The sequence below is a fragment of the Phyllostomus hastatus genome, unplaced genomic scaffold, assembly GCF_019186645.2.
Source record: "Phyllostomus hastatus isolate PE091 unplaced genomic scaffold, TTU_PhHast_1.1 phas_contig_86, whole genome shotgun sequence".
NCBI lineage: Eukaryota > Metazoa > Chordata > Mammalia > Chiroptera > Phyllostomidae > Phyllostomus > Phyllostomus hastatus.
The window spans coordinates 20504802-20523542 of record NW_025333977.1 but is presented as its reverse complement, the minus strand read 5'-3'; the positions used below and the strand labels follow the sequence as shown (position 1 = coordinate 20523542).

Sequence of the window (18741 nt, the reverse complement as noted above, 5' to 3'; positions counted from 1 at the left end):
GTAAACTCTATGATTTCTGAAATGAATATGTTTTCAGATACATTTTCTGCATTTGTTTTTGTGATACTACTATTGCTCCTACCACCAAGGGCTGGTTTTTATCTAGGGATTAAATATGAAATGGTCTTCTAGGCACTTTACATGTATTAATTCATTTCATTATCTTAGTAACCTAAGAGATAGCAACCATTATTATGCCATTTTATCTTTGAAGGAATGGAGTTATTGGAGGGGAAAAAACTTGCCAGTGGTCACCTAAGTGATAAGTGGGATTCAGCCTGGGCTCTCTGGCTCCAGGGCCCCAGGCCTTTACCACCAGTCTGTTCTGCCTCTGCTGATGCGCATTAGAATCTTTTATCAAAGCTTGCCAAGTATAGAAGGAAACAAAACAACACCAGAGGGGTTCATTAGAATCACTGGTTGGCAGTGGTTACTATTATATATTGTGTGTTGTATATATTACAGATAATATATGACTATATTCTATGATTATATATGTGAATTATAGATCTGTATATAATTAACAATCTATATATGTGTATAATGCTCAATGGGGTATACCGGTTGATCATTACATATATGTCTTTAGAAACCACTTGAGACTTCTTAATAAGCTTCTGTCACCACCTTATATGCTGTCCAGTGGATGCTCGTAGGGTTCTGGCACGTTTGTTTCAGTGGGTGTGATCAGCCTTACTTTCAGTTACCCGGGCACTGGGTCCCCCATGTCGTCATCGACGTCAAGCACATAGGGCTTAATTCGTAAAGAAAAACTTTTAATGCTGCCAGGCATAACAACACTTCGCTAGTGTTTTTATTTCATATGATGTTAATGAAACATTATTTTACGAAAACTCCTGGATTTTTCTTTTCTGTACATTATAAATAAATAGTTGATATTTAGAACTAGATTTTTCTAAACATAACTATCCAATGGCCTGTTAAAATAAAATGCTACATTGTACCTTTTAAAGTAATATGGAATTAATTATTAAAAACACCATTACTTTTCATTACATAAGTATTAGTGTTCTCTATTTTTGATGCTATTAAAAGTCAAAATTAATTACTTCAGATAACTTTCTTATTAAGGCAAGCTTCAAATAAACAATATTTCCCAAGGTAACATTGAAATATATAATCACTTCTGCCCTTCAACTTGTATATGAGTGTGTATCAAAGGAGAGGGAAAAAGGGCTGATCTGCTATTGCATGGCCCTTGCCAGCCTCTAAAAAATGCAGTTGGATTTATTTTTCCCTCTGCTCACCATTGGGGGGTGTGTGTGTGCGTGTGTGTGTGTGTGTGTGTGTGTGTGTGAGAGAGAGAGAGAGAGAATGAGGAAGATAATCAGAAATACAAAGTAGTGATAGCAAGTAAGAAAGATGACAGTCTTACATTTTGATAATGGTATTTACATTATCAAAAAACATCATTTGGGTTCTAAGTTGCCTATTCAGATTTTCTAGCCCTTAATTGGAGGTCCGTGAACCTTACAGCGGCAACATCTGGCTTCAACATGTCTAAACAGCACAGAAGGAAGAAGGTTGAGTCATCTAACTTTCCCCCTCATCTCCTATCAGACTACTTTTGATGAATAATTTATCCCCCCCAAAATTGCCACATTTGAAAGCATAATTAACAAATAGGTTTTCTTAATCATGTTGCCTTTGTTACTTTTGGTTTTCATCCATGCACTCTTTTGTTCTTTTACCTTTTACTTTCATTTTTTAAATAACAATTTCTATTCATTAAGCCAACAAGTTGGCAGTGTAACTGGAAACTAATAATTTATGCCTGTGCAAAACATGTTTTCGTCATTCTTTGATAAAAGAGGTTACGAGATTGGTTGTATAAAAAACTTAATGATGATGTGACTTGCTGGTTAAGTGGATTTTTACTGCATGCATTTCTCACACCCAAGATTGTTTTATTTAACTATTTTTTTACCCTGGGAAATCTTTTTTTTTTTAATGTGGAAAAGTGATGGGTTTATCACTGGTACCTAATTTTCCATAATCTGAAAAATAGTTACATTAAGTATGAAAATTATACATGACTGTAACAATAACTTAACAGTCTCAGCAAGTTTTCTGAATTAGTAAATAAGTAAAGAAGCAAGACAAAATGGAAAGATTCTAAGTAGCCTGGGAATCAGGACATATGGATGCCTATTAGGCTTAAATCCCAACAAGCTTTCTGAATGTGGGCCAGTGTCTTAACTTCCCTGATCACACACCTTTGAAGGAAGATGGTTAGGCGAAGATAATCTCTGGTTTGAAACATTTATAATTATTTTGTAACTCAATTTCAACTTTTAAATCTTAGCATGAAATTTAATTTACACATGTTTTGATGTTTACTTTAAAGCCTGAAAGTTTATCCTAGTTTCATAAATGCTCTCAGATGTGTTAAATTAGGATGTCCATGTGATTAAACTCTTTTTATGATTAAACTTTCGAGTCACACATTGCAGTCCTTGTAACCACAAACTAAAAAATTACAAATGACATTTAAAATATAATAGTCTTTTTATCATTATATTTGACATGCTTGCTAAGGAAGTTTCAAAAGGTATTTGTCCAATTACATTTTTAGGTCATTTCCCACCCCGATGTTATCGTGGGATAAAGGAACGCTTTTTACACTTAGGCCATCAGGGATAATTTGAAAACAGTACGTGCGGGTGAGCCCTCAATCACCTCCACGTCTTAGATGTTTAAGTGGCACATAACCACCAGCATCACCCAGAAACGTCTAATACTGGTTGGTCCTTGGCAGCGACCTTAACATTTTTTTGAACTCTTAGATTCACTTTAGGCATGTGTGTTGAAGCTTTTGTCAGTGTTGCACCAGGATATGAATTTTCCAGAAATCTATTCATTTAAATGGTGGGTACTTACATGGTGATCCAGTAACATTATGTACAGAAAGCACGGTGTGCTTTTGATACCATGTGTAGCAGCACCGTTTATCAGGCAAAGGCCTGATAAGGGATAGGAGACTGAGATTGTGTGTACAGTTCTACTGGAGGTTCCATTTATCATCTGAATAAGCACACACTTATTTTTTCCTTCGTTTTTTATTGGTCAGGTTGCACTATTTTCCCATGGTTGCCATAAAGCATACACAGTCAAAAATTACTGTAGACGTATTAAAAATCCAAACTCTTGCTAGGCATGACAATAACGCTGAATGCATGTTTAAACGTGAAACCAACAACTGGACCTTTTTCTTTTGTATGCTTTTGAAAGAATGAATGGCAGTCACTTTAAGGATGAAAAGGCTTTAGTGACCAGTCAAAACTCAGATTTACTGGATGATGAAGAAGTGGAAGATGAGGTGTTGTTAGATGAGGAGGACGAAGACAATGATATTACTGGAAAAACAGGAAAGGACCCAGTGACGAGTCATTTACATGAAGGAAACCCTGAGGATGACTATGAAGAAACCAGCGCGCTGGAGATGGGTTGCAAGACGTCCCCGGTGAGGTAAGTGCCTCGGGCAACAGTAAACAAGCAAGAGTAGATACTTACGGTTGTAATTCTCCCACTTCGCTCTTCCAGTAGAGCAGGATTTTAGGTGATGAGCAATTTGTGGGTAATGAATCATAAAAATTGAATTTGAATTAGCAAAGCACACACAGTGGCTTAAGTTTAAATAGATGAAAATAAGGTGGCCATCAACAGAACCCACAAGCATACGTGTACACATCGGTGTTTGTGGAACTCTGCTCAACCTCGGGTAGGAAGGAGAGATGAAAATTACACAAGTGCACAATCATTTGTTTAGACTTTACCTAAAAATCTCAAAGAAAAATAGATTTCAACATTACCTAATTCATTCAGTCTGGTGTGTTATTAGTCAAATATTATTGAGATAAATCTCACTTCACTTGATTTGTATGTGATCTCTATAGATGATGGATTTTTTCATGGAAAAATTAACCAAATAGTTAAATGGATGAGAGTATTATACTTTCCTATGGATAGTGGGTGCTATCTAAATGTTACCATAAGTAGCAATGATACACGTATGAATTCTGTCTCAGTACTACATTGCTGATTTCACATGTCGTTGACTTTACTTCTTTATCTCAAATACAGGCTTGCTTTAGTTATGAAAAAAAATCTTGCAAGAAGTATATTTTAAGATATAATATTTGTAAACCTTTTAAAGCACCCAATACTTGATGCATGCTACTTTATACTGCAAATTTAACATTCAACAACTGTATAGATTCAAATGAAAAGTGATTTGGTTGCATAATAAACTGAAGAAGAAAAAAAAATCCTCTGTGCTTTCCCATTGGTTCATTTTAGGTATAAAGAGGAAGAATACAAAATTGGACTTTCTGCTCTAGATCATATAAGGCACTTCACAGATAGCCTCAAAATGAGGAAAATGGAAGATAATCAATATACTGAAGCTGAGCTCTCTTCTTTTAGTACTTCCCATGTGCCAGAGGAACTTAAACAGCCGTTACACAGAAAGTCCAAATCACAGGTACATGTTTTCCAGCAGTATAGCATCATGGTGACATTGTGCCTTTGATGCCCAAAGGCAGCTCTGCTGTGTTTGCAGTATTCCAGAATCTGCACAGGTTCAGATGCTTTACTCAGAGTGTTCAAATCCTTACTTTCTATGACCAAATACAAAATAGTTAACCAGCACCACAGTTCACGTGGCTGCAGCCTGCACAGAAATGCTGTGACAAACCCTGTTCTATAAATCACTCCCTTATCTCTCAGTTCCCTGACTCCTCCTGTATTGACAGTCCCCAGTGTTCGCCTGCACCTACCTGTGTATTATATCAGAAATATTTTCTAACTGCTTTGTATCTGTAGTTTTTGTCAAATTAATTATAGTTTAAGATTTTTGGAAAGTGAATTCTGCCTTCTCTCTCTTTTTGTTCTTCCCATATATTGTTAATTTATAAGTCATTTAATTATAGAATTTAGGAGTAAACTGAAAATCAGAGATGAAGTGAGTTACCAAAAGTGTGCAGTGATTTAAAGGCAGATGTGGAACTAAAATGTATCATTTTGTATTGAATTAATTAATGGGTGGTGCCCAGTTCATTGGGTTCTGCAGCATTCTATCAACACTGTGGTAACTAAAGTAAATCTATTTAAGGACCCATTAATACCAATTAAAAGAGCCGCAGTTCTTTTATCACAGAAAAAGGAAGTCAGTGATTTCTGCATGATATCCACACTCAACCAGATGGTTTTTTCAGGTCAATTGAAAAAAAAAACGAAACTTCCTGTTATAACATATTCGTCAGTCATTTTGGCCTGATTGGTTGATTCATTAGTCCATTTTGGAGGTGGCTTGATATATTAAATGATGTGACCATATTGACTTATACATTTGGAAATGATTTCCTATTTGGCTGAGAGGTTTTGGGCTGGTCTTAGAACAAATGTGGTCATATCCCCCCATTAAGGTGGGGAAAATATTTTGCCAATGGGATAATATAAGTTTTTAAATATAATTCAATTCAGTAAAAACTCTAACATAACATGTATGGTAATAGGCAAAATAAGTGTTCTTTCTGAATTAAAGTAAAAGCAACCAGCCACAACACTGGAGTTGCCAAGTTCCATGAACTTGAGAACATCATGTTATGACTGTAGGTACCATTTTCTCACCGGAAAGTGGGTGAGTGGAGAAGATAGCTAAGATCCCTTCCTGCTGGATGAGTCAATGGGATAAACATACATCACTCTGTTTCTAACATTAAAAAGAAACTGGTCAGAGTAGATACCTCATTTTCACTTAGAGGCAACCAGAAGAGGTGACCAGTGTATTTTTAAACTCCTGATTGGCCATCCTTCCATCCTTGTTGATCAGAGATACTGGGGGATCCTGGTTTCCTTTTCTTTTTAAAATTTTTAATAATTATTCCACCAAAATACTTCTCATTATAAGACACAATACCTAAAAATTCCTAAACTGTTAGAAATGAATAGAAAGCAGAAGGACCTGAAAACCTAGAGATAATTGATATGATATATTTTAATATCAGCTTTTTTTTATAGATTTTATTTATTTCCTTTTAGACAGAGGGGAAGGGAAGGAGAAAGAGAGGTAGAGAAACAATGTGTGGTTGCTTCTCGTGTGCCCCCCACTAGGGACCTGGCCCACAACCCAGGCATGTGCCCTAGACTGGGAATCAAACCAGCGACTCTTTGATTATCAGGATGGCACTCAACCACTGAGCCACACCAGCCAGGGCTAGTGCCAGCTTTTTGACATAAAATCCCTGCCCAGCTGAGCTAACAATTACCATCACAAGAAATAATAGCATTTTGCAATCCTGGCTCATATTCATATTGTTGCTTGATAATGTCATATTTATCAGCTCAAAAATGGTCAGGCCTTTTGCAAACTGACTTTCATTCATGAGACTCTCTCCATGTAACTCGATTATTGTTAACTTTCAGTTATGTGCTGGAAACTTATCCTCATGCATGAAAATGCTTATTTCCTTTGAGTACCAAAAGGCAGATATTGTTTGTCATTTTCAATAATATGAATAGATTTAGATGCTTTACTTGAAACATTTATGTATTTACTTTGTGATGTTTATAGTGATTGAATCCCAAGTAATTGGCCAACACAATAATGGCTACATTCTATCTGTAATCTCTGCAAAATTTTAACCTACAAAAATAATTTCATGATTATAGGTAAACTGAGCTAAGCACTATATGTAAGTTAGTGCTTATAATTCCCCCACAACCCTTAAGGCAAGTTTTTGTTATTATTATCCCTATTTTATATGAGGAAGGTGACCTTGAAAGGTTAAGAAGCTTGCCAAAGGTCACCCAGCTAGTTGAGGTTAGAAGCCAGGATTAAAACTCAGGATTCCCAAAATTTTTCTGTTTCCCCTTTTAATTTCCCAAATATTGGAATGGGTTTTGTTAAGAACCATTTCATAATAGTTTTTATCTTGATTTCTGAAAGTGGGAACATAATTAGGATAGATAGTTTAATTTCTGTGCGCCTTTCATTCTCACTTTATACCAAGGACAGGGGCTCTATATTATCTATCCTTGGTTCCTTGGGTCCTAGCATGGTGCCTGGAATAGAGTGGAAGCTTAAGAAATATTTGTTATATATCTGCTGAGATCCAGATAGGCAAATGGTAGAGGTCCAGAAGGCAAATCGCATACATAAAAGTCAAATGTGTACATTTAGAGCAATGACCCAGCAAATCAAAATCAGCCTGCAAGGGCAGATTTTCTAACTGAATGCCATGATTAAGGAAGAAACCACAGACCAGCCACATGTCTCAGCATGACTCCCAGAGATGAAATTCTGCTTAACAACAGAGGCATTTTGTCTTTGTTTACAGACAGTGGAATGTCTTTGGCAGGACTTTAATGATTCCACTTCAGCAGCATTTTGACAAGCCAGTTTAGCAATGGATGAGACCAACAATAGCAAATCAACAGTGAAAAGTTCACTCCCAAGTCAAGACCAAACATTTCATTTGAATATTTTCCTTGGCAGCAAGTGGGGGATTCGCTGCACAGTCTTTTAGAATGTGACATGATAATAGGGAAGAAAGAGCACTTCCTCCCAGGGCCCCTCCCCGCACCTCCTGCTCGCAGACGCCGGAGCACAAGTGGGTCAGCACGCGGTGGGGTCTGGCGTTTGGTTTTATTTTTTGGTAGAGCTGACTTGATCTGTCTCAACTTTCAAGGTCATTGGGTGTCAGCACTGAATATTTCAGTCATGGAAGGGAACTGGAAAAAGAACACTGGATTAAAAGTTGGGCAGAAACAAGTTTTAATTATGCCTCCTCCACTAACTAGTTGAGTGATTTTGGACAAGTCATTTCACCCTCAGTGCTCTCAGTTATAAAGTGCAGGAGTCCATTGGACCTTTTTTCCCAGTAGACCACAGTGCTGTCAAAGCAGGCCTATCTCTTACTCATATTTGCAGTTTTCGTCACAAGCACAGTGTGGTAGTTTTGGTGAGTCAAGGGTGTGCGTGAATAGTGGATGCATGATTTATTTATCGTTGCCGGGGGCTGCGGGGAGGTGACTACTGTTTCTTAATGGAGGCACTGCTGACACGTTGGGTAGGCTAATTAATGTTTTGTTCTGTAGATCATGTCACTGATTTGGTGCCTAGGCACTGAAGGCTAGCAGTGAATCCACATTATAACACACACACACACACACACATCCCACACTTTTCCAAACACACCCATGAGGGGCACTCCTACTCAGAAGCCCTTCTCTTTCTAACATTCACCAGTAGTGTTCTTCAAATCACAAGTGCTGTTTTTCAAATGTCATTTACCGAGTGTCTCCTTTTTACCCAGGCGTATGCTATGATGTTGTCATTGTCTGAGAAGGAGTCCCTCCATTCCACATCCCACAGTTCTTCCAACGTCTGGCACAGTATGGCAAGGGCTGCCGCGGAATCCAGTGCCATCCAGTCCATAAGCCACGTATGACATTACCAAGGTTGACCGGAGTGGGACCAAGTCCGACAGTAGCATGGCTCCTTCATGTAGAACTATTTAAAAGACTGCTGAGCAGAATGCCTTAGAAACCCGAAGGGTCACTCATTTAAAGTCTGGTGACCTTAAACTGAATGATTAAAAAAAAAAAAAGAAAGAAAGCAAAAGAAAGAAAGAAAAAAGAAACTATTTATTCTCGATATTTTGTTTTGCACAGCAAAGGCAGCTGCTGACTTCTGGAGGATCGATGCGACGTGAAGTGATACAATGAATACGAAACACTTGCTGGGGAAAAGGCATCTTCCAGTTCACCCTGCCCTAGGAAGCGGGTGGGGGACGGGGCAGTGGAGAGGGCAGCGTTGGTAGGAATGGACACGCCATAGAAACTGAGTTCTCTTTTGTACAAGATCACCTGACACATGATTGGGAACAGTTGCTTTTAATTACAGGTTTAATTTTTTTCTTTGTTATTAAAGTTTTATGTAATTTAACCCTTTGAAGATGGAAGTAGTTGGATGAAATGCACACTCGATTATTATAGAAACTGATAACAGGGAGTACTTGTTTCCCATTAACTTTTGCCTTCTTAAGTACATTGTTTAAAATTAGGGAGAAAGGGTATGTGTATATTGTAAACTATGGATGTTCAGTGCTCACAGAGGTTAAGTCAGTGAAGTAACCTGTTCATCACCAGTATCACTGTACCACTACTACACTAATAAATGTTTGCCAAATCCTTGTAAGAACATCTTTATTTTAGACAATCATGTCACTGTTTTTTTAATGTTTAATTTTTTTGTGTGTTGCGTGTATCATGTATTTATTTGTTGGCAAACTATTGTTTGTTGATTAAAATAGCACTGTTCCAGTCAGCCACTACTTTCTGACATCAGAGGCACGCCCCTTTCCGAATTCCAAAGGACCAAGGTGACGCGACCTGTGTGGGGGAGTGCCCGATGGTGTCTGGCTTTTCTTAACATTCCTTTTGTTGTTGTTGTTGTTTTGTTTTCCTTCTTAATGAGCTAAATACGAATAGATGCAACTTAGTTTTTGTAATACTGAAATTGATTCGATTGTATAAACGATTATAATTTCTTTCATGAGAGCATGATTCTTCTGATTAAAAACTGTACCCCATATTTTATGCTGGTCGTCTGCAAGCTCGTGCGATGTTATGTTCATGTTAATCCTATTTGTAAAATGAAGTGTTCCAGACCTTCTGTTAAAAGAGAGACGTGAATAACAGACTGTATCCAGTTATTTTGCCCTTTATCGAGGAACCAGATTTGTTTTTCTTTTTGTTTATAATCTCATTTTGAAATAATCGGCAAGTTGAGGTACTTTCTTCAAATGCTTTGTACAATATAAACTGTTATGCCTTTCAGTGCATTACTATGGGAGGAGCAACTAAAAAATAAAGACTTACAAAAATGGTTATTTTTCCCACTGTGTGGTATTTTCCCTTCTCATGCAATTTTAGTTTTCCTTTGGGACCCAATGATTTAAAGATAGGATGTCTGGGGCCTTTAGGCCCTACCGGATACATGGAACGTGGAGAATGCTGGTGTTGTTTTGAGATGACCGAGGGATAGCCCTTGGCCCAGAAGGAGTTGGGGTATCTCCTGCCCTTCGTTCTGAACCTTTTCACGTGGAATGCAGTCAGTGCTCACGTGCAGCACTGCATGTCCTCGGTACCACCCCCATGGCCAGGGCACCCGATTTAGTCAGGACAGAGCAACTGACTGGTTTTCTACTCGACTTTACGTAGTACCTGCCAAAGGAGTTTTCGTTTTAATAACACCAGTACCGTTCACTCATCCATGAGGGAGAAGAAACAAACACTTCAAATTTCCTATGATTTTTTTTAATGTCTCTGTCCATGTGCAAATTATCATTTTTATGATATTAAGTCGAGAGAATCGACTTAATTTTGTGTTTTCTTTCTTTGCTGTGGCAAAATAAAATATCTCTGCATATTGCTACAAGTTCTTCAAAATGGTCATTTGGCAGTTGCTTCATATTTTACCAGGTTTGATCTATAATTTCTTCAATCATTTCAATTTTGTTGAAAATTTTCTACTTCTCACTTAAGTAATAAATAGTATTTTAATTTTTATGATCAAATGTGTGTTATATATGTACACACAGAGTTGGAATATGAAGAGTGGTATTTTCATATGATAAGTTCTCTGGTGGAATACCAATTATGAACATATTTTTTGCTTCTTAAATATAATGCCGATTGTTTTAGAATATTATTATTCTGATTTAGGCCCATTGTAGAGGTTTTAACAAGGCCTGAAAAATAAATAAATATGACACATGGAAATAGATCCAGACAGATTTTCTTTATTCATTCATTTATTTATTCTTAGCCACAATGCCAAGTACCTAAACTTTCTTACATCCTTTTTAAACGTCAGTAATGTGGAATTGAATATATGGAGTATAAATACTGATTTTTTAATAAGATTTCATTTATTTATTTTTAGAGAGGGAAGGGAGGGAGAAAGAGAAACATCAATGTGTGGTTGCTGGGGGTCATGGCCTGCAACCCAGGCATGTACCCTGACTGGGAATCGAACCTGTGACACTTTGGTTCGCTGCCTGAGCTCAATCCACTGAGCTATGCCAGCCAGGGCAATACTGATTTTTAAAATAGAAGGTGTGCACTGGAAGAAGTACTCAGGAAATATGCTTAAGCAATAAATCTAGTCTGTAAAGAAGAATCATCTAGTATTTGGAACATGAGGGACAACACACGTGAGAAGGTGGATATTTGGAATGTGTGCATTTTTCCTTTGTGTTCAAGAATATACCCATAAATTCTGAAGCAATTTGAGTACTCCCCGTGCGCTGAGTTCTTGTTAGACTGTGAGCGTGACATCTCCATTGTTTGCTAATACTCAGTTCCTCCGAATTCCAAAAAGGCCTTCAAGCCTTACGTTTCTGTTTTCTTTTCCATTCTTTTCGCCAGCAGCCCTTCACTGCGTGGCCCTGTGGGGCCGCGGTGAGACACGGCGGAGACAGTGCTGGACTTGGAAACTGAAGGCCTGGGTTTGAGTGCTGGCTGCACTGGCACTGAGGTCTGGGGCAAGTCACGTGCCTCTCAGAAATCTCACCTGTGAAGCCAGGAAGGAACACCTGCGGCTCCTGCAGCCCTGGGTTTCTGTGAAGGTCAAAAGTCCAAATACCTTTGGGGAAATATTTAGTGAAAGTTCTACACATGAAAAGCATCTTAGTTAGAATTTTTATGGTAATATTCTAGGGAATAGCATGTGGTGTGTGTGTGTATGTGCATGTGGACACACACCTGTAAACATACATGAGCGAACACTATGCTAACAGGAAAATTAGAACATAACAGAAATCTACTGTAGGCTATACAAAAGTGGACACTTTTCCAAAATAAAAGTTAGAGATGTTTCTTGAACAAATGTGTGGCTTTGAAAACCAAAAAAAACAAGAAGAGCTCAGACCTTTGAAAACATGAGACATCTAGTATAATTGGTTGAGAGCTCTCAAAATCACAAAGACAGTTAGTTAAAGTCTGTTCAAAGAATAGGCACACACATGCTTTTATTTTCAGATAATGACCGTCGACCGTTCTTATTTTTGTACAGAACAAATAAAATGAGTTATTCATTTGAAAGCTGCCTGTTAGGTCAATGTCATGCCAGGAATGTGTATATTCATTGCCTCAGTTAATCATCACGGTGGGTCTGCATGCAGGAAGTATGATTCCTGTTTCACAGATGAGGAAACTGGAGCTCACAGAGCTTAAGAACCTAGTTCAAAGTCATCTGGCTGGGAACGGTCTGGCTGAGAATCTAAGGGTCCCTGGCTCTTTTGCCCACACCTAGCCAAGCTTTTCAGACCTCTTGGTTCAGGCACAGCGAAAGAAATCCAAAAATGTTCCAAACCAAGGAAATGTGCCCGCAGAGAGTAAGGCTGTCAGAGATGCAGCTCTGCCCCGGAGACATTTAGGCGTCTGAGTCTTGGCTGTGAAGAGCTGGAAAGGTGAGTGCCAAGCGCTGGTTCCAGGCTTTCTGCATTCAGGTTATCTCAAGTCAGAACCAGCAGTACTGGTGCTTTTGAAAGATCCTAAATACTCCCTTAATCAGAGAAAGACCTTCGTCACCTTGTTTGCATTTCCTTAGTAGGTGTTTCCAATTCCTTCCTTAACCTTTCCTTTAATTACCCCAAACCTAGGATTTCCAATAGCACGGCCTGGGTTAAGCCCTTTCTAAAATGGTGAGCGAGCGGATGCATCATGAGAGGAAGAAAGTGTGAAAGCAAGTGTAGTTAAGAAATGAACTTACTTCATTCTCTTTAGGTTTTAAAAATTATTAATGGAAGGAATGTGTGTGTTCTTTCACTCATAAAAGAGTGAAAGAGCAGAAGAAATAGATTGGGCCCAGGAACCCCATCGAGAAAGCCAGCTGGCTTCTCCCCAAGAGACTTAAGTTAGTACTTAGTTGTTCATTTTATTATGCACAATTCATTTCTGAGCATAAGAGACTGACCTTGGTGCAACGTATATTTAGGAAAAGGATGTAATATGGCAACTAACAAAAAAATTCAGAAAATAACAAGTGCTGGCAAGTATGTGGAGAAACTGGAGCCCTTGTGCACTGCCGACGGGATGTAAAATGGTGCACTCACTGTGGAAAACAGTGTTTCAGTTGCCTGAAAAGTTAAAAACAGAATTAGCATATGACCCAGCAATTCCAGTTCTGCATGTGTGCCCAAAAAGAATTGAAAGAAAGAAATATTTGCACACTCATGTTCACAATATTCACAAATATTGTGAATATTTGGCATTATTCACAATAGTCAAAAGGCAGAAGTAACCCAAGTGTCCATTGATGGGTGAATAGATAAACAAAACATCATTTATATGTTCACTGAAATACTATTCAGCCTTAAAAAGAAAAAAAAATTCCGACACATGCTACAACATGAACAAAACCTTGAGGACATTATGCTAATGAAATGAACCAGCCACAAAAAGACAAATACTGTATGACTGTACTCATATGAGGCACCTAGAATAGTCGAATGCATAGAGCTGCAAAGTGGAACCATGGTTGCCAGTGGCTGGGGACAGGGAGGAAGAAGCAGTTACTGTTTAATGGGGGTGGGGTTTTGGTTTCACAAGATGAATGGAGCTCTGGAGATTGGTAGCACGACAGTGTGAATGCAGTTCCAGCTACTGGAGTTTTACACTTAAATGGTTAAGATGATAAATTTTAAGTTGTGAATATTTTACCATAATTATAAAGAAAAAATACACATCCTCTCTATCTATAGTTTTCTCTCTCTAGTTCTCGCTTATTTTTTAGACGGAAAGAGAGAAACATCAATTTGTTATTCCACTTACTTATGCATTCTTTGGTTGATTCTTGTATGTGCCCTGACCAGGGATCAAACCCACAACCTCTTTGTAGTGGACACAAAGCTCTAACCAACTGAGCTTGGCCAGGGCCTATCTAGATGGTTCTTTAAACTGAAATAATCTAATTCTATTCAACTTACACAGAGAAGCAAATTACCAGGTGAATATGGGAGAGCTCATAACAATTAAAGGAAAAGCTTGGGAACCTGGTCTCAAACATGGCCGGCCAACAGCAGGTAGCCCATAGCAAGAACCAGTGGGCAGACTTCTAGGCTGTTGTCAGTCTGGGTCCAGGTTAAAATTCTCAGTGTAGAGCATGAAACTGGCCCTACTTGAAGCCCTGCTTAATCAAGAGCACCATGAAACTCACCCAAAGGCATGAGACAGAAGAGGCGAGTTCTCATATAACCACATTGAGAGGCTTCTCCCAAATAAGTGGGAATAAATTGTGGCTTTCAAACAATAAATAAGTGTACCACCAGTGTGATAGGAAAATTAACAAAATATTGCAAAGGGCAGTATTTTCAGGGCAGGACATAGGATTTAGTAATGTTAGGGTAATCAGAGGAATAACCTGATGACCTATGCAAAATAAGAACTGTCCCAGAAAACGTAGGACCTACAATCCTCACAGGAATAACTGTTTCAGTTTACTAACATAAAAATTAATTTTTAAATGCTTCAGTTATGACTTCTACTGCAGGGCTGTACCAAGACTGGCAATAAAATTGTAGCCAAGTAGCCACGTGTTACCCAGAATTAAAGTCAATTGATTCATTAAAGGATCTGCAAACTTTTGGGGTGCATGCAATAATCATGGTCCATAAGGAAATGAAAGCATTTACCTGAATCAGAAGGCTTCAGTAGATCAAAGTCTAGAAAGGAAACCAGAAACCACTCTAAATATTTTAAGCAGGGAGGGATTTAATGCAGTGGGTTGCATACCAAAGCCTGGAAGGGCTGGTAGAGCAAAAGGAAGACAAGGATGTAAACCAGAGACCAGGAAGTGACCTGCACCCCAGTCATCATGTAGTGTGGGAACATGGCTGCTGCTGCCTCTCGGAAGTTGCCTCTGCCCTTGAGTGCTTCCATCCCCAGCTGCTGCTGCTGGGGAGTGACCCTTCCTGCTGCCTTCTCATGCCCCACCAGTGCCTTCCATTGCACCTCACCTGAAACCAGCTGGTAATGGAGTCTGGGGAATAGGTTTTGAAGCATGCAGACCCCTATAATACAGAGAAATGGTAGGAATGGTGCTGGGTACCAATAGGCAATTATTTGCCACAGGACCACCCAAGCTGAACATACTGTGCATGCTAGTTTAATGGGGAAATCCTTCAAGAGTTTTCCATTGGTTTTAGAATGGACATCAACACACAAACATGGCCTCTTAGTTTTGGCCTGCCTCTCTAGTCTGTCCCCATTTGCCTATCTGTCTCAGACATGCTGGGTTATTTTCAGACACCAAATCTATCTCCGCTTTCCAAGGTTACACAAATTGTGCTCTGTGAAATGGGAACCCTCTTGTCTTTCTCTCCATCCAGAATTTTTCTCTCCCCCTCACATACATCCTTAGTTGGCTAAATTAACTTACTCTCCAGATGTAACTTATCCATTACATCTGCAGAGAAAATTTCTGTGCTACCTTCTCACGCTACTCAACCTATCCATGCAGATTAAGTAGTCCTGTTGTAGTCCCTCATTAAACTGCTTACCACGTATTCAGTTCACCTGTAACAGTTTGTCATTGTATATGTATGTAGAACTAATTTAAGACCTCTGCCTCTAAAATCTTAAACTCCCTAAATACACTAGGTCGACTTTGATTAATTCTGTATCCCTGCTGACTAGTACAAAGTATGGCACGTTGAGATTATTCTTTAAATTTTATTATATCAATCAATCCAAATAAATTGCCTGGAAATATGTACATCAAAGCATTACCAGTGGTTACTTCTAAGATTGGAGTAGAGAAATTAACTTTTTGTGGTATACTCATATACCACCAGTATTTTAAACAAGAATGAATTACTTTTGTGTTTAGAAAAAAACCACATTTCTCTTTATAAGCATGCCTCATGATCAAGAGACTCTCAGTTCTAAGAACACATCCTAAGAGGCCAGTTAGCATTACACACTAATATTTGCATACCATAAACATTAACATTAATGGCCGAATACTACTAAACATGAAGAGTAAAAACTTATTAACATAGAATTCAAACAAAAGAGACTCTGCAGTAAACTGTGCTGCCTGCATTACCATGGCTGGATACATGGACAGAGGATTGCAACATGCGACTGCATGAACAAGCAGGTCACAGAGGGCTGGAAGCTGTACAGTGTCACATTTTACTGATTAGTGGGATTATGGGTAAATTCCATTTTTTCTTCTTTTTGCTTATCTACATTTATTACAAAAAATAACCATGTGTTACTCTTTAAAGGAGGAAAAACATTGTAAACCTAGACAGAAAAGATTCTTGCATATAACTGAACAGTACAAAGAGAAAGAGGTTTTGTCCGAGAGTGACTGGATGCTTTCAGGTCATCAGCTTCAAGAGCAGGCTGAGGCCAGCCTGCTCACTAGGTGACAACAGTGAGGTCTAGAAGGAGTGATGAGGGTGTCATCTAGTGTCTGAGGTCACACAGCTGATTTGAAGTGTAAACTCAAGTTTCTGCCTTCTGGGTCACTAGTGTGTGCCTCTCTCGGGTGAGAAGTGGGGTCTGAGTGGAGTGGAGTGAAATTCTTGTGTCCGACAAGGGAGCTGGGGTCAAGGGTTTCCGTAACGAGTTAAGGAGTCACGTTATATCCGAATGGGCCCAGCTGACATCATACCACAGGTGCTGGACCCTATTTGAAATTGTTTTTATGTGCTGTCAACAAAAAGGGAACATGTTTTTAGAGCAACAAACTTACTGTGTGTAATATAAAAGTAGAGTTATAGTACCCATTTTCCACATGTTGTTTCTTCTTGATTTCATTTCAGTTCAGGGTTGTAATTACTCATCAGAGCTGGGGCTCCTTGAACTAACTGAGTGATACTGAGCTCATATAAGCGAGAAAGAAGTGGCCAAAAGCATCTTGTATAAAAACCTAGATGTGCCCTCATTTGACATTTCAGAAGGCCAAAGCTGCTTATAATTCTTTCTCTACATTATTTCCACGCAGGATACAATTTTGGCTTCTTCCAGTCATCTCTTATAGACACCAGCATCTCAAAACCAGGATAAATGAAACGGGAGAGGAAAGATTCAGAGACTCCCACCCCAAAGAAGCAAAGTTAGCAAGCTTAGGAGGAGGCCAGCTAAGTCTTGACCTTGTCAAAAAATATCCCTCCACCACCCCATTGAAGCCACCCTGGTCTGTGACAGTCACATTCTCTTCACTTAAAATAATAATGGATTACTCTAGGGGAGGTGACATATTAAGTGATTTCAGTCCCCATTGTTTTGAACTAGTGAATCAGATCCTTTCCTTTGTTGTAGTGACGGCAGGGAATTCTTTTTTAAAGAGAGAAGAGAGGGTTGAAACAGAAGGGTAAGGGACATGATCTGCGGCACTGTCTGAATGTGCAGGAATGGGACGCACACAGCCCTGGAAGCCATGCGAGTGTCTGTTTACCAGGGAGGAGAGAAGGCTGTGAGAGGAGAGAAGAGAGTATAGATTTTTTGTTCTGTTTTGCTTTGCTTTGTTTTCATCAAGGACCAGTTGTTTCATAAAACCCACTTACTAAAGGCAAAAGTGAGGTCTAAGGTCTTCAATGTAACAGATTGAGAAAAAAGAGAAGGATGCATTGGAGATCACAGTATACAACTGTTGATAAGCAAATCTATTGTGACAGTGTAAATGGGAAGATTCAATTAGCTCTGTGGCTTGTAAACCTCTTTTGGGCAAAAAATATTGACTGTTTAGCTCTGAATTTTTTCAGGGTGGTCTTTACAAAAAAAGCATCTCCTTGTTAGTTTTACTAACTTAGTGTCTGCTGTTATTTAAACTGGTAAATGGGTAATATTTACTATTCTTTCATGTACTTAAGATCAATGCTTTCCTGTTCATATTTTTTTCAATAAGTCCAATAAATTTTGTAGAATTAACAAAAAGTATTTGCAGGTCATTTCTTTTTTTTTAACACCATCCAAAAAAATACAAACAAATTAAAGAATATTTAAAGAAAGTGGAATTTCTCTCATTGATGCCTTAACATTCAGAAGAGATTTAGGATTGTTGCATACAATTAGTTGGCGACCATGGTTCGTGGAAAGGCAATAGCAATAAGGAGAGGGCACAGAGGCAGAGTCAAAGGAACCTGGAATTCCAGCAATTTTGCCAAAAATAGCTCTACAACCTCGTGTAAAAACACTGTATTTTAACAATAGAGATGTCACCACACTTGTTATGTCTGTATACCATCTGAATCATTCTTTACTTCACATTCCTCTTATCTTGCTTCATTTTTTATACTTTGGTAGTTTTATTTTAAAAGAACATATAACTAGTAATCCACTTTTCATGAATCCCACTTAATTATAAAAATAAATACAATGAAAAACTACAGCAATATTATTAGATACTGCCCTGGCTGGTGTGGCTCAGTGGTTGAGTGCTAGCCTGTGCATCAAGGGGTCACTGGTTTGATTCCCAGTCAGGGCACAGGCCTAGGTTGTGGGCCAGGTCCTCAGTAGGGGGCATGTGACAGGCAACCACACATTGCTGTTTCTCTCTCTCTCTTTCTCCCTCCTGCCCCCTCTCTAAAAAATAAATAAATAAAATCTTGAGAAATATTATTAGATACTATTACAATTATTATATAGATATACAAGTATCTATCAAAATACTTGTAGTCAGTGTTACTCCTTCCTGGG

At 38.6% G+C, this 18741-nt stretch overlaps 1 protein-coding gene across 14 annotated transcripts in view; it reads left to right on the top strand.

The window, feature by feature from the left end:
* The window catches only part of MECOM (MDS1 and EVI1 complex locus), a 550693-nt gene extending 540780 nt beyond the window's left edge, over nucleotides 1-9913 (top strand). For 13 of the 14 annotated variants that reach the window (XM_045850976.1, XM_045850966.1, XM_045850964.1 and 10 more), the window contains 3 exons: nucleotides 3253-3489; nucleotides 4321-4504; nucleotides 8340-9913. In XM_045850976.1, the coding sequence (XP_045706932.1) occupies nucleotides 3253-3489; nucleotides 4321-4504; nucleotides 8340-8474 (556 nt within the window). In that variant the 3' untranslated portion in view covers nucleotides 8475-9913. The remainder of the gene's footprint in view (nucleotides 1-3252; nucleotides 3490-4320; nucleotides 4505-8339) is intronic. The other variant, XM_045850969.1, reaches the window with a different exon arrangement.
* The last annotated feature ends 8828 nt before the right edge of the window (nucleotides 9914-18741 follow it).